The sequence below is a fragment of the Mesoplodon bidens genome (assembly GCF_964165515.1).
Source record: "Mesoplodon bidens genome assembly, chromosome: 15".
NCBI classification, from domain to species: domain Eukaryota; kingdom Metazoa; phylum Chordata; class Mammalia; order Artiodactyla; family Ziphiidae; genus Mesoplodon; species Mesoplodon bidens.
Window position 1 is genome coordinate 1,151,680 of NC_138171.1, and position 15,408 is coordinate 1,167,087.

Below are 15,408 nucleotides of genomic sequence, written 5' to 3' on the forward strand. Positions count from 1 at the left end.
AGGGCGGGGCGCCGACTCAGGAGGAGCGTGGGGGCAGCTCCAGCCCCTCCTTCTCTGCCTCCATCCCGGGACCCGAAGTCTCGGTTTGGGGGCTGGGTTCTCCCCCCACCGCCCCCTAGAGCCCCCGGCGCACGGCGAACAGGGATGGCTACGGGGCTCGCGCTTCTGCGGAGCGGCGACGAGTGTGCGCGCCACGCAGACCGCGGTTCCGCCGCACAAAGCGGCCCCTCCCGGCCCCTCCTCCGAGCACCTGCTGCTCTGCCGGCGGCCACCTCGACCCACCTGAGGGCAGAGCCCCTGCCGGGTGGTCCAGCGCGCTGCCCGGGCATCTCGGTTGCGGCCGACATTGTTCAAGACTAGTCCGGGGGCGCCAAGCGTCTGTTCTTCAGGCACCCGGGCCCGAGGCGCTCCGCGGCCGCCCCTCAGCCGCTGCCCACCGCGCGTGGGATGGGGGCTGCCCTCACGCCGGCGCAGGCCACCCACTCGCAGGCCGCGCAGAGCGGGGGGCGGCGGACCCCGGCCCAGGCCGGACCTAGAGGCAGCAAGAGGAGGCTTCGCCCGGGGCGGGGGCGTTAGGGTCCTCTCCGCCCCCGAAGGGCGGGCCGCGGGGCCGAGGCTCCCCTGGACGCTTCCCGGTCCGCCAGGGACAGGCCGATGGGGGTGGACTCTGTCCTGAACGCCTGGTTGGGGAAGACCTGTGATTTCCAAACTGCAGAGCGGGGCGGGGGTGATGAAGTTAACCAGATCCGTGCGGGGCTCCCCTCCTGGCGCCCGGAGACCCTGGGTGCGCGTCCTCCCTCCAGGCAGGCGTTGGAGGCGCTAGGCTGGGGACGGGGAGGGGGTCAGTGTCTCGTGCTCCGCGAACCAGACCGCGCAGGGATTCCCCAGACGCACGCGGTGACTACCGGGCCCCCACTCGTGGCTCGGGCACGTCCCCAGCCCCAGGAGGTGGAAGGAAACTTTGGCCCTGCGCGGGCAGAGCGCAGCCTCCGCGCCCCCTCTCGGCTCGCGGTCCGTTCCCCCTCCTTCCCCCTCCGATCCTCGCCCTCCTCCCCCTCCTCCTCGCCGGCTGGAGGCGGGCAGGTCCGGGCGGGGCCGCGCCGCTGAGCCCACAGCCCCGCGCTCCCGGCGCGGTAGCCGCCGCCGCGCCCCGCGCGAGAAGCGGCCGAAGCAGGCCCGGCGGACGGAGCTGCCCGCGCGGCGCGGGGGGCATGAAGTTGGGCTCGCGCGGAGCTCGGAGCAGGGGCGCGGCGGGGCCGGGAGCCGCCCGCATCTAGAGCCCGCTCGGTGCGCCATGGAGCTCGGCGGCCCGGGGGCACCGCCGCCGCCGCTGCTGCCGCCGCTGCTGCTGCTGCTGGGGGCCGGCCTCTTGCCTGGTAAGTTTCGGGGCGCTAGACGGACCCCCTTTCGCCCTGTTCAGGGCGGCCTCGGACCTCCGGAGCCAGAGGAGGGGAGGCTCCTGGCTGCGGTCCCAAGCCGCGGGTGCGTGCAACGGGGCAACCGCGGAGGCTACCCCCACCCTCCCTCCAGACGCAAAAGGCTGTCCTGCGGCGAGGGCTGAGGCAGGCAGGGTCTGGGTGGGTGAGGGGGAATGCTGTTTCAAGAGCTGGACCCAGAAAGTCCAACTTGGATGGAGAGAGGCGCGGTCCATCTCCCCCCTCCCCCACCTCCATTTACCCATTGTGCCAAATTTCCTTGCAGACTGCATGGTGCCTGCCCACCTCCCCCCTGCACCGGGGTTTGGGGAATCAGAGGGGTGGCCTCTGCCCTTGGCAGGGCCCCACCCAAACCTCTTCTGCTCCCCCAGGCCCACTGGGACGGGGGAAGTTCTAGCCCCCGTGCTCCCCATTCCCTGGGAAGCCACCTTGCTATTTCACGGGTGAGTGGAGTGTAATTCTCTGGCCTCCCCAGTGAGGAGCAGGCTACACCTTACTGTCAGAGGGACCAGGCTGGGGCTCTGGGTTGGGAGTGAAGGGTCCTGGGGGTCTAGGACTGACCCCAGCGGTACCTGTGAATGCCCTCCTCATGTCCATCCGTGACTCACAGGTGAGCAGGACCAAGCTGAGAGGAGCAGAGTGGCAGGGGTCTCCTGTCCCCCTCCTCACACCCCTGCCCCCCCATGCAGTGGTCCCAGCGAAGTCGCCCAGGAGTGGCAGGGAAGCCCTCAGACCACAGACTGGCCGATGGGCAGGGCTGAATGAGGGGTCCCCTCCCCAGGCTCACTCTAGACCTGGTCATCGAGGGCAGGCTGTATGTCCGTCCAAGAACACAGGGTGCCAGGTTCATTGTCGGGCTTTGCACACTTAAAGTACCCCTTACACGTCAAAGCATGTTTTTTTCTTGGGTGATTGCTTGCGGATGCCACAGCCAAAGGAATCAGGCTCTCGGTGGCTGGACCCTCACTCTCCTTTCTCCATCTCCCTTCCTGTCCTGTGGTTACCCCCACCTTGTACTTTGAGGCAAGGTTCTCAGGACTCTGCTAGTAGCTAGAGATACAGTCCCTCCCACCCACAGTCACGGCCTGACGGGGTCAGCACTTATCATACCAGTTATCTACGTTCATGGTGAGGGGTACCATGCTAGGAAGGCTTCCCTGAGGAAGTTACAGACCCCCTTACAGACCCAGGGGGTAGGGGAGAAACTGCGGCTGGAAGTAAGGCAGCACGTGCAAAGGTCCTGAGGTAGGAGGGACGTGCTGTGAGAAGCTGGAAGGGAGCCCAGGTGCTGAGCACGGCCTGGCAGGAGGCCCAAGGGGGCAACCTGGATGGCCACCATCCCCTGCCCCTGAGCCGCACACCTGCTGGTCCCCGCAGTGAGCAGCCATGTGGAGACCCGGGCCCACGCGGAGGAACGGCTGCTGAAGAAACTCTTCTCTGGCTACAACAAGTGGTCCCGGCCCGTGGCCAACATCTCGGATGTAGTTCTTGTCCACTTTGGCCTGTCTATTGCACAGCTCATTGACGTGGTAGGTGATGGGGGGTGGGGTGGGGGGGGCAGTGACCTGAAGGGAGCACCCGCGTCTGGGAGGGGCTGGCCTGGAGGTGGCCCCAGGGCTGGCGGGGGCAGGGGGGCTGGATGAGCTGGGAGGGCTGCATTGGAGCTGCACATGGACTGTGTGTGCCCCAGCCCCGCCTTAGCCCAGCACGCACGCCTAAGCAAGCCGGGAGGCAAGGTAGGTTTTGTGCGACACCCCCAAGCCCTGCCCTTTCCTCCCTTTCCATGTAGAAAAGCTCAAAGGGCCAGATTTGCAGCAGGGGGTCCGGGCTGTCATCTTCAGAGGCAGAGAGCAGGAAGTACCTCTGTGGGGCCAGTGGCAGAGTTTAGGGCTTTTGTGTAAGTCGTGCTACTGCGTGGGGAGGGGTGAGGCCGTGCGGCACCCTGGCAGCACCCTGACCTCCACCTGGTTTGGATGTGTTTCCCTTCCTGGTTGGGTACCAAGGCAGCTGCTGGGAGGAGGCCGGGGGTCCAGCCTCCGAGTAGCCACGGCTCTGGAGGGGCCGGGGCGTCCATTTGGGGTGGGAGCCCGTCCTGTGGGTCTGACTGGGTGGTAGCTGCACAGCCTGGGGCAGGGTCCCAAGGGCCTTGGAGGGTGGGCTCTGGCCTGGCAGGGAGGGGGCCTCTGGGAGCCTGGTTTGCAGGTCCAAGGCTGGCTGGGTTTGGGCTGGGGTCTCCAGCCAGCTCTGGTTTCACAGAGGGAGCTGGAACTTGTGCAGCTGCAGGAGGCTGTAGATCTCTCCAAATGCCAACCCTATGCCCCTGCCGGGACCCCAACCCCAAGTGGGCTCCGTGAGGGGGGGAGCCACCAGTTTTGGAGTTTGGAGGTCCTGGTTCCTGGCTCAGGCCGGATGTGTTGGTGACCCTCAGGGCCCTGGTTTTCTCACCTGTGAAATGGGATAAGTGTGACAGCTCCATCTGGGGCTGAGCTGGCAACATCCAAGGGGCTTTGGGAGGTGGGAGGGGCGGTAGCCACATTCACATGGATAGAAAGGGCCGTGCTTGGACCCCATCAGTAGAGAGACCCGGTCAGTCCCCCTGTCCTGGCCTGTGCCCTCAGGCCTCCTGGAACCAGGCCTTAAATGCTTCCTGTAAAGTACTCCTGGCTGGGGCGCAGCCAGAAGGCAACTCAGGATGGCAGGTGTCCCGACCCACTGCATTTGCAAATGCTGTTCCCAGTGGTGGCTGTGGCTTCATGTTCTGGGTCGGCTGCACCGTGGCCTGGCCCCCTACCTGAGCTTCTGGAGCTGTCTCATCCACCCCCCTGCCACATCGCAGCATCCGCCCCGCATCACCGCTTCTCCCCGGTTTGCCCAGGAGAGACAGCCTGGAGCACACGAGCTCCGAGACACCAGCGAGGGACCCACTCGAGGCCCTGTGGCAGCACCAGGCAGGACAGGAGCTGCTCCTGGCTCTGCTGTCTGCAGCCACGCTGGCCAAGGGCACTCCTGCACACACGTGTGTGCGGACAAGACGTCCTTGCCCATCCTGGGTGCTGGCCGTTTGTGGAAGGGGCCGCCTCCCTGCCCCACTGTTTGTGGGGCTCAGGTGTTTGCTGCAGGTCTGTGCCCCAGTGCAGAGTGCTTGTGTGTGTGAGTTCACGCCTGCAGAGGAGGCTGGGGAATTCCTGGGCGCTTCTGGGCCCCGGGCGGACGTTGCAGGCGCCAGAATGTACAGAGAGCACCTCAAACGGGTGCCGGGGGGGGACAGCTGCGCTGGGGGGCGGCCGGCACGAGGGGAGGAGGCCAGGCCCCGCCACCCAGAAGCTTGTTCGGAGCCCGGGGGTGGGGGACGGGGCAGAGCCCGGCAGGCTGTCCCCAGGGGGGAGGGGCGGGGACATGGTGGTGGGGGCCGCACCGCAGGACCGCACTGCCGAGGTCGAGGTCGTTGGACGTGGTCGTTGGGCCCCACTCAAGTCACATTTATCCTCAGTGTCCTCTGGCAGCCTGTCCCAGGTGGCCCTGAGAGAGAGCAGGACCAAGGGCAGTGCCTGGGCTGCAGGAGATGTGGTCCCCTCCTGTGACCTGGCTGATGGGGGCTTGTCCCCTGGGGGAAGCAGGAGGGGAGGCTCCCAGGGACACCAGCCCCCACCCCCGGCCCTGGGCGCTTTGCTTGCTTGACCACCCTTGGTTTCTTTGGCCTCAGCAGTTGTCCCAACGGCCTGTGTGTCCCTGGTCTGGGGCAGATGGGGGCAAAGTTTGGGCCATCAGCAAGTGGGAGGAGGCTGGTTCAGGCGCTGCTCCCCACACCCTGTGTCCCGTGTCCAGTCCCTCTTCCCCCAGGGAAAGAGCCCCTGCCTCTCTGGTCCCCGCGGGCTCCCTGCTCTCTGAGGGGACCCCCCATCAGCTGCTGGGTGCCCTGCCCCAAACTTTGGGCAAGGAGCCAGCCCCCAAGCCCAGCCACCCTCTGAGTGGGTTGGGTGAGGCCGTGGTCCCTGGAGGTTGGTTCAGAGTGGGGTGTGAGGACCCCTACGTCCCTGCACGGAGCCTGGCGGTCTTCTCCAGAGGTCTCCAGCCTCTGCTGGACCTGCCTGCCCGTCCGTGCACCCGGGAGGGCTGTGAAGTCGGGGGAGGTGCAGAGGCCGGAAGGAAGCTCACGGCGTGTGTGGTCCGGCCCTCCTCACCTGGACGGGTGCCCACTAAGTGACCTGGAGAGGACCCTCCCGGGTCTCCTGCTCCCACGTCACCTGCTTTAGCCCCTCACCTTCGGGTCCTGAGGCTCAGGCCCTGGGGGGCAGTTTGGCCAGTGAGTGTGTTGCTCTGGTAGCTGGAGGGGGGCAGATGCCAGCTCACCTGGAGCCCCTCCGCAGGGCAGCTGCCCCGCCAGGCAGGATGGAGCCATGCAGGTGGGCAGGCCCAGCACGGCTGCCTGGGGAGGGGCGCCGTCTCCCTTTCCCTCAGACCCTTCGGTAGCTGGAGGGCCCGGCCACCAGTGACGTCAGCCGAATGCTGTCCTCACTTTCCTTCTGGCCCTGAGTTCCCTCCGGGTCCACTGTACTGGGCTTGGTTGCCTCCAGGGACAAGGCGCTCACTCCCTCCTGAGGTCCCCCACTCCCCACGTTCAGCCCTGGCCCATCCTTTCGGGTAAGGAGACGTGGCCAGAGAGACGTGTCCTGACCCGAGGGCATCACAACCTGCCTTCTTCTCCTTTGTGTCCTAGGATGAGAAGAACCAGATGATGACGACGAATGTGTGGGTGAAGCAGGTGAGCGGGAGGGAGCCCCCACTGCCCCCCGCCCCTCCGTGCCCCGCCCCTCCCCCTCACCGCCCCCCACTCCTCCCCCTCACCTCCCCCCACTCCTCCCCCTCACCTCCCCCCGCCCCGCTTCCCCCAGGAGTGGCATGACTACAAGCTGTGCTGGGACCCCGCTGACTACGAGAACGTGACCTCCATCCGCATCCCCTCTGAGCTCATCTGGCGGCCGGACATCGTCCTGTACAACAAGTGAGCCCGGGGTTCTTAGCCGGCAGGGTGGCAGGTGCCCAGGTCCAGCCGTGCTCCGGCCAGGCGGCTCTTCCAAGGCCGGTGTGAGCAAGAGGCAGGCGGCTTGTGTGGGCTGAGGGTGGGCTCGGACGCAGGAACAGTGAGTAAAGGAGGGTGTTGAGGCCTGGGGTGTGGGGGGCAGGCCCGTCAGTGGGCAAGGTGGCAAGGAGACGGGGTCCTGGGGGCAGCAGTGGCGCCTGGGGGCTCCGTCCCTGCCCAGGCTGGGGCAGGGGCCTCGGGCACTCATGGGCCGGGAAGGGGTCTGAGGTCCTCCCAGGGTGACTGCAGGCCCTGCAGCTGCTCCCCCTTGGGCTGGAGTCCTTTCCAGAGTCAGTCCCTGTCTGGGGAAAGTGGGCCCTGCACACGCAGCGGACCGCGTCTGGGAGCAAAGGCCGGGAGGTGTAGGGAGGAAGCCCCAGACCGGCCGCCCATCCCGGCTCGCTGCCCGCGCCCCCGCCTCCTCCTGGCCCTTCGTCTGTGCTCGCAGTCTCCCCAGACCCCGCTAACCACACGCAAGCAAACAAAGCCTCTGTCTGGGCCGCGTGTCCCTGGCTCTGAAATCGGATCTCCTGGAGGATGTTTCTGTGCTGGGGGGCCGGGGTGTGATGGGCACGGCTGTGGCAGACAGTGGGCTCCAGAGGGCTGGCGTCCTTGAACTTGTCCTTTCCCGGGATCTTCGAGGTGTCCCTGACCTCGGGGCAGCCTGGTGCCCTCCCGCGTCCCCGTGTCCCTGCTGTGTCATTGCCAGGCCAGCTCACCCTGAGCTGAATCCACACTGGCAGATCCAGACTCGGGCCTGGGAGGCGGCCGTTCCACAGCGCTTACAGCTACAGCAAATGGAAGCGCTCGGTCCCCTCTGGTCCCAGCCATCTGCCCGCAGCCCCTGCCCTCCCACCAAGACCCCAGTGCTTCTGCACAAAAGGCCTCCTGGGCCCCCAGGCTTGGGCCTGACCTACAAAATGCTGCTATTTGATTAAGAACGATTGGGCTCCTCTTCCAGCTTAATTGATTCCAGTAATGGCAGCGGGAGAGCGGCCGCATGTGGAGGAGATGGTGTTCGGGGCTGCATTAAGGGGGGCCGCTCGGTGAATGGAAGGCGGGGCGGGCTCTCCGCTCTCCCTCTGCAAGCTGCCCGGTCCGATCCTGCGCCCTGGAGCTCTCCAGCCGCCGGGCCCCCCGGGTCCAAGCTCCGCTCCCCCAGCCCCCTGCCCTGCTGGGACCTAGCACGGAATACGCCTGTGTATCAAAGGATCCAGAACGTAGGTACCAGGGTCAGAACTCTGGCACCCAGGGGAGCACCGTCAGGACTGCTGTGGGAGCCACACAGCCCCTGGGCCGGCAGCGCGGGAGAGCGGGGCTGCCGCCCGAGCCCCTATTTTTCTGGCCTCCTTACCAAGGCCCACGGGAGGCTGCGGGATGGACCTCCAGCTTCTCCTGGGAAAGGCGATCGGCACCGAGGCCCTCTCTGGATGGGGCTGGGCGTGGGTGAGGACAGACCCCAGAGCCGGTGGCTGGTGCTGGCCGGACGGCCACTGAGGAGGCATGTTTCCAGGGGCAGCGGGTAGCTGACGGCCAGGGGCGTGTGCACTTGAGTGAGGCCGAGCGGTCAGCACAGGCTGCCGGGCGAGGGGAAGGGTCGGGGGGGTGCTTTTCTGATAGCTTTGGGGCACCCCTTCAAGGTTGGAGGGCGTGCACGTGAGGCCATGCCACCCCCTATGGGCTTCCCTGCATCGGCCTGTCAGGCAGAGGGTCTCACGTGGATGGGAGTCTGCGGCCTGGAGCAGGAACGGGACCAGCTGGCTCGGGGTCCCCTCCTCCCACGGGCGCTGTCATGCGGTCCCGCTGTCCACACCCCTGGGCTTGCTGGGGGCACAGGAACCAGCTGTGGGGGGAGGGGCGGGACTTCGTGCAGCGGTGACGGGTAGCAACAGCGTGCCCTGGGGAAAGCTGCTCCTTCCTGGGGCTGCGCTAGGCGCCGGGTCCCACGTGCAGAGCCCTAGGCCCTCTGAGGACCTGGCCGGGGCTGATGTGCCCTCAGCACACGAGTGTGAAGACACGGGCTTGGTGACTAGCGTCCGGTGCCCCTCAGTCCTGGGGCCAGCTGTCTGGGGGGTGTCCTGGGGGGACGAGGCGAGGTCTCCCATCAGCGTTTCAGAGCCGAAGCGGCAGGGCTGCTGGAGGGGCTGGGGGAACGGCTGCTGCCTCCACCGGCCTGTGGGCACCACGCACGGTCGGCATGGACAGCGCAGGCCTTGTGGGGAAACAGGCCGACAGAGGGGCCCCCGAGGCCCAGGTGGCACCCACTCAGGGCCCAGACTGGGGACCGGATGCCAGCTGCAGAGGAGAGAGTGGCTGACTCTGGGGGCAAGAAGGGCTCTCGGGGGACCATGAGCAGGTGTCCCTGTGTCCCCATGGCCGGCTGCCTCACCTCTCATGGTGTCAGTGTACCCCCCATCCCACCATGGGTGTCTTTGGTGGAGAAAACTGAGGTGGATGTCACTGTCTGGGAGGCCCAGGGCCAGGGCTGCAGGCTGGGCACTCTGCCCACGAGGAGAAGGGCTGGGACAGGGCACCCCGAGGCCGAGGGAGAGGCAGGAGGGCTGAGGGCCTGGGATGTGAGGCTGGGGTCCACGTCTTGCTCGGGGTGGGCCCAGACTGGTCTTTGCCTCGTTGGGCCTTGGAGTCCTCACCTGTGCAGGAAGGGGGGGTCCTGCCTCTAAGTTGGGGGGGGTCAATGGGGAGAAAACACCAGTCTGGGGCACGAGAAGGTGGCCGGACAGGTCCGACTTCTGCCCAGCTCTGGGGTAACGGCAGGGGACAAGGTGCTCTGCGTGCTACCCAGGGGCCACTTGTGTGCCTGGGGCCCCTGATGTGGCGTGGACGGCCTTTCTGGCCCCCAAATAATCACGCTCATCACCGCCATCAAGCTTGGGCGTCAGGCACGGTGTGGGCCACTGAGACGGTCTCCACGGAGCGCTGCCCCCAGGGTAGGGGTGACAGCGAGGCAGGCAGGTGAGCAATGAGCCCAGGGCTGCCCCGTCCTGGGCGAGGCCACCGCGAAGTGGGGGCGCATGTGGCGGGCGGGGGGAAGAGAGCTTCCGGGCCGCGGGTGCTGGGCACCTCACCCACCCCCTCTGTCTCCCACCCAGCGCGGACGGGGACTTTGCCATCACCCACCTGACCAAGGCCCACCTCTTTCACGACGGGCGGGTGCAGTGGACACCCCCAGCCATCTACAAGAGCTCCTGCAGCATCGACGTCACCTTCTTCCCATTCGACCAGCAGAACTGCACCATGAAGTTCGGCTCCTGGACCTACGACAAGGCCAAGATCGACCTGGTGAGCATGCACAGCCGCGTGGACCAGCTGGACTTCTGGGAGAGCGGCGAGTGGGTCATTGTGGACGCCGTGGGCACCTACAACACGCGCAAGTACGAGTGCTGCGCGGAGGTGTACCCGGACATCACGTACGCCTTCGTCATCCGGCGCCTGCCGCTGTTCTACACCATCAACCTGCTCATCCCCTGCCTGCTCATCTCCTGCCTCACGGTGCTTGTCTTCTATCTGCCGTCCGAGTGCGGCGAGAAGGTCACGCTGTGCATCTCCGTGCTGCTCTCGCTCACCGTCTTCCTGCTGCTCATCACCGAGATCATCCCGTCCACCTCGCTGGTCATCCCGCTCGTTGGCGAGTACCTGCTGTTCACCATGATCTTCGTCACCCTCTCCATCGTCATCACCGTCTTCGTCCTGAACGTGCACCACCGCTCCCCGCGCACGCACACCATGCCCACCTGGGTCCGCCGTGTCTTCCTGGACGTCGTGCCGCGCCTGCTCTTCATGAAGCGGCCGTCCATGGTCAAGGGCAACTGCCGGCGGCTCATCGAGTCCATGCACAAGGCGGCCGGAGCCCCGCGCTTCTGGCCGGAGCCCCGGGGGGAGCCCGAGCTCGGGAGTCGGGGCCCCGCCCCGCCCCCGACCCCATTGCGCGGCCCGGACCAGCCGGCCTGCATGTCGCCTTCGGACCAGGCCTCTGCTCTGCAGCCCTCAGAGGCCGAGAAGGCTGGCCCCTGCCCCTCGCCCGGGCCCTGCCGCCCACCCGCCGGGCCCCGGGCCCCAGGGCTTGCCAAGGCCCGGTCCCTGAGCGTCCAGTACGTGTCCGGCCCCAGCGAAGTGGCTGAGGGCGGCGTGCGGTGCCGGTCCCAGAGCATCCAGTACCGCGCACCCCGAGAAGACGCCGCCTCCCCAGCCGACCGCCCGGCGGACGGCTCCCCTGCCTCGCCGACCACGGCCCCCTCGGCCGGGCTTCAGCCCCCAGACCAGGCCTCCCCCCGCAAATGCAAGTGCAGGAAGGAGGCGGAGGCACCGAATGCCGTGCTCAAGGCCCCCGGCACCGCAGCGCCACCCCTGCCCCTGTCGCCAGCTCTGGCGCGGGCGGTTGAGGGAGTCCAGTACATTGCAGACCACCTGAAGGCGGAAGACACGGATTTCTCGGTAAGTCCCGGCCGCGGCCGTGCCGGACGGGCCCCGCTGCCCTGTCCACTCTGAAGGAGGGGGTGGCCCGTGAAAGGCCCAGAAACCAGGTCCCAGAGCCGGCTGCTCAGCTTGGAGGCCCCCCGCCACCCCGCCGTCTGCTCCCTCTGCCCCAAGCCTCCGAGACCAGCAGGGGTCCCTGCGGTGACTGAGTGGCTGGCAGAGGGCAGAATGGATCTCGGGCACCCCCTTGGGGCTTCAGGGCGCAGGGAGCCTGCCGGCGGGGATGGGGCTGCCAGCACCATCTGTACCTGGTGAGCGCCTCCCCCGACCTCGAGCGCCCCCCACCCCGCCAAGGGCTCCCGGAGAAGGACTGGGGGGTGTCTGGGCCCTGGGGTTGGGGTGAGAGGGGCTGAGTGGCCTCAGCGGCCCGGTGGGGGGAGAGGAGAATTCAGGCCTGGGCCACAGCCCTGCCTCTCTGGCCGGCGCCCCTGTGCCCAGCTGGGGAGAGGGCATCCGGGGTCTGGGTGGGCAGGGCGGGTGCTCAGACACAGCTGAGGCTCAGGACCCCGTGGAGGTGGTGGGGGGTGGCAGTGGGGCTGCTCCCCGAGGCTCAGGCTCCACCGGCCACGTCGTGGGTGCCTGTGAGGGTGGGTCCAGGCTGGCGGCCGAGCCCCAGTTCAGGGCATGGGCAGAGACAGGCGGGCAGGGGGAGGGCACTGGTCAGTCGGCCTGGTCATTACCGGCTGCTCAACCTGGGCATCGGTTATGCCGCGTTGACCTTGCCCGCGTTAGCTTCTTCTTGCCCGTGACATGGACCCTGGGTGCGGGCGTGACACTGCTGTCCCCTCCCTGGACCTGGGGGTGGGTGTGACACTGCCGTTCCCTCCAGGAACCTCCTGGTCCCTTTGCTTCCTTGGGAACGGCCCATGACTGTTTCCCGGACATGCATGATCCCCGGGGACCATCCGTCCCGTGGCTGAGCCCCGCCTCTAGCAGTGAGCCGGTCTCCCTGCACCAGCTGGTCATCCCCGTATGACTGGCTGGTTATCCCCCTGAATCCCAAGGGGCTGTGAGGCCACCTGGGGGTTTCTGGAAGGTTCCGTCTTGCAGCCAGGTCTTGAGACAAGAGGAGCTCTGGCTCTGGCGTGGGCTTGAGGGCCTGCTGAGCAGAGACTGACGCCTTTGAAGTGTCACCAGGATCTCGGAGGCCCAGCGGTCCTCAGCGCAGGGCCGGCCCCTCGTCCCCAGACCCCTCCACCAGCATCGCGGGCCTGGCTGTGGCGACCTGGTTCTGGTTCCGGGCGTCGTCCCCGGGCTCTGGGGAGCAAAGCGACTTCACAGGATCCAGCCTGGGATCCCGGCTGGGGTAGCTTTGTCTGCGAGCATTTCATCCTGGGAGGAGGGGCAGTGTGAAAGGCAGCGCGGAGGCCGCGCGCCGCGGGGCTGCTTCCCGGAACAGAGGGTCCTGGCGCTCCCTCGCTTATAGTGACCCCATTTGCTCTGGTTTCCTGAGAATAAACACGGCTCTTTCAGCTTTGGCTTAAAACTATCAGGACGCCTCTGATGACTTTAAAAATCAGAGCACAAAACAGCAGTGAAAAGCCTTCTTTCCCTCGACGGCCCCAAAACGGGGTGTGATGAGCCTGCCCTTGCCCAGGCCTATCAGACCCACTGGCGTCTGGCTGGCCTGAGCCTGGGGGCTGCATCCTTTCTGGTCACTCAAGGGCTGACAGCTGCCCACCCAGGACCCGCCTGTGGCCTTCCTGAGCCTTTGCCCTGGGGTCACACCAGGTGGAGGCCAGGACCTGCTCGCCCAGTGTGGACGTGTAACCATGGCCCATCCTGCGCCACGCTGGGCCTCAGGGTCCCACCTGCAGACGGGATGGTGCAGCCACCTTCCTTGTCAGGTCCAAGGGAGCAACCGCAGGTGATGCACTCAGCGTGTTCCCCACCTCGAGCCCGGGGTCCCCCCCTTGCCCTTCCATGGAGCCCCCTGCCTCGCAGCTGCCCGGCTCAGAGCCTGCTCGCAGCACAGGGCTGTGCCCTCCTTCACATGTAACCCTCACCCTCAAACGGCTTTAGGGACAGAGCTGAGAGACCCCCTGACCCATGAGGGGCTCGAGCCACATGGGCAGGCGGCCGTGAGTGCCGCCCCGGGGCACGGGCAGGAGTGGAGGGCAGTTGGGACTCAGCTGTCACCCTTGGGATGCCGTCCACCGTGGAGCCTGCCCTGGGCTTTTTGTTGGAGGCCAGGCCCCGTTACTCAGGTTGCTCCTGGCTCTTGCCCTGCACAGCCAAGGGGCTGTGGGTGCCCCCTCCCTGGGCCTCACTTGCCCACCTGCAAATGGGGGTGTACTGGCTGATCCCCACGGTGCCACCAGCTTTAGCAAACCCAGAGCACGTTACACTGTGACACAGTGCGGACCCTGGCATTCCTTCAGAGGCATCACTACCTTCTCGGAGCTCAGGCAGGTGAAGTCAGGTGGGGCCACCATGCTGGACCCTGTCCCCTGCGGTGGCTCTGCTGTCCAGCCCCCGCAGAGGGCACTGACCCTGCAGCTCACTGCTTCTGAGCCCAGACTTCAGCTGGACAAGCCGTTTCTCTGTGGCCCCTTTCCACCCCTCACCCCAGTACAGGTGTGCCTGTGACCTTGGTGGCAAGGATAGGAACAGAGCTTCTAGAAGGTTCGCGCTGCGGTGAGGCCTGAGGGCACAGCCGGGAGTGACTGTGTGTGTCTGTCCGCAGGTGAAGGAGGACTGGAAGTACGTGGCCATGGTCATCGACCGTATCTTCCTCTGGGTGTTCATTCTCGTCTGCCTGCTGGGAACGGTGGGCCTCTTCCTGCCACCCTGGCTGGCCGGCATGATCTAGGGGACTCCCCGCACTCGATGCGGCCACGCCACTCACCAGATTGCCCCCAGTCATCTGTCTGCCGTGAGACGGCCTTGGAAGCTGCCTCCTGGGGACCTGCCCGTGAGGCTGGTAAACGCCTGTCTATCTGCAGGGCGGTGTGTCCGGAGCAGGGTGACATGATGGCCTTCCGCCAGGACGCACGTCTGACCGCTCTCGGCAAATGTCCCAGCAGCCCTGACTGTCCCAGGGCCACGCCCCTTGGCCACACTCAGCCCCTCTCAGCCCCCAAAGCCCCTCGTCCCTGCGGGATCCCCGAGGCCCAGGCACTGAGCCGAGCCTGGCTGCCTCTCCCACCCGCGCCTGGGGCACCCGTGGGTCCTCAGACCTGCTCTCTCTGACCCCAGAGGCGAGTCAGCAAACATTCAAACCTCATTTGCCAGGGGAGGGTCCAAGCAGGGATTTTATTTTGGTCTGTTCTGGGTAAATAACAAAAACCCCGATTTTGTGCCTGAGGGGCCTTGGGGATGGAGTGATGAGACGTAGTCCTGCTCGGAGGAGAATCCAGTGGCAGGTCCCCTAGGGTGAGGGATCCTCAGCCCCAGGGAGTCCAGAAGTCTGCCTTCCAGGGGTGCCGGGGGTCTCGGGCCAGCACTTTGCAGGGGCCTGTGATGCCCCAGACCCCCGTGGGCTCTGGTACTTTATGAGGGACCCGGAGCCATATTCAGGACCCAGGTCCCGGCTCCCCGACACCTCCTGTGGGTTCCCCTCTGCTCACAGCCCGGGGACCCCTCTGGGGCATAGACACAGGTAGGACCTCCCTGACACAGTAGCCATGGTGACCTGGGGGGACCCGAGGACAGCTCATCTGGCCGACTTGGAGACTCTCTGGAGTGTGGTCCCTGGGGGTGGAGCCCCTGAGAAACATCGAGGGCGTGGAGGGGACCCTCCACAGGCCGCCCCCCAGCCCAGGAGCCCTACCTCACACCATGCGGGGGCTGCCCTGCCCGAGATGGTGGGGGGAGGTGCGCGGGCAATGGCCCTGGGGGTCCAGTGTCCCCCCACCCCAAGGCTAAACACTGGGCGGCACCAACAGTGTCCCTGGAGACCCTGGGAAAACACCGGCCCTGGGGGGGCGGTGCCGGGGTGGGCGAGTCTGCCCCCCATCTTCTGATTCTTCCAAACCTTCAGGCTCCAGGTGCCAAGGCGGGTCCTGGACAATGTGGCCCCTCCCCCAGGAGTGGCACCTGGGTGGGGGGCCCCCCAGGCCGAAAGAATCGCTCCCCCTTTATGGTCAAGCTCCCCAGACCCCATGCATCGGGGGTGTGGCTGGCAGGTTGGAGCCGGGCCCTCTTGGAGCCCTGGGTCTCCCCTCTCCCCAGGCTGTGCCTGGTCCCGCACAAGGTAATGGGGATGCTGCTGGAGGTGCAGCTGGAGGGCAGCGCCAGGTCAGAGGAGGCTGGAGTCTGCAGCCCCCACCCCGCCGCCTGTGAAGCTCTGGACAGCCCCCTGGACATCCAGGCCTCCATCTGCCCATCTCGGATCGGCACCTGCCTCCTGGGGCCATTGGGGCACTAATCTCAGGATGCTGGGGGAGAGCCCGGGTG

At 66.7% G+C, this 15,408-nt stretch overlaps 1 protein-coding gene across 1 annotated transcript; it reads left to right on the plus strand.

Moving 5' to 3' along the window:
- Positions 1–1,294: 1,294 nt before the first annotated feature.
- On the plus strand, positions 1,295–13,822 carry CHRNA4 (cholinergic receptor nicotinic alpha 4 subunit; the record flags this gene model as incomplete). Its single annotated transcript, XM_081257143.1, has 6 exons — positions 1,295–1,376; positions 2,814–2,965; positions 6,154–6,198; positions 6,329–6,438; positions 9,627–10,968; positions 13,697–13,822. The coding sequence occupies 6 exons, from the start codon at positions 1,295–1,297 to the stop codon at positions 13,820–13,822; spliced, it is 1,857 nt and encodes a 618-aa protein (XP_081113269.1).
- Positions 13,823–15,408: the final 1,586 nt, after the last annotated feature.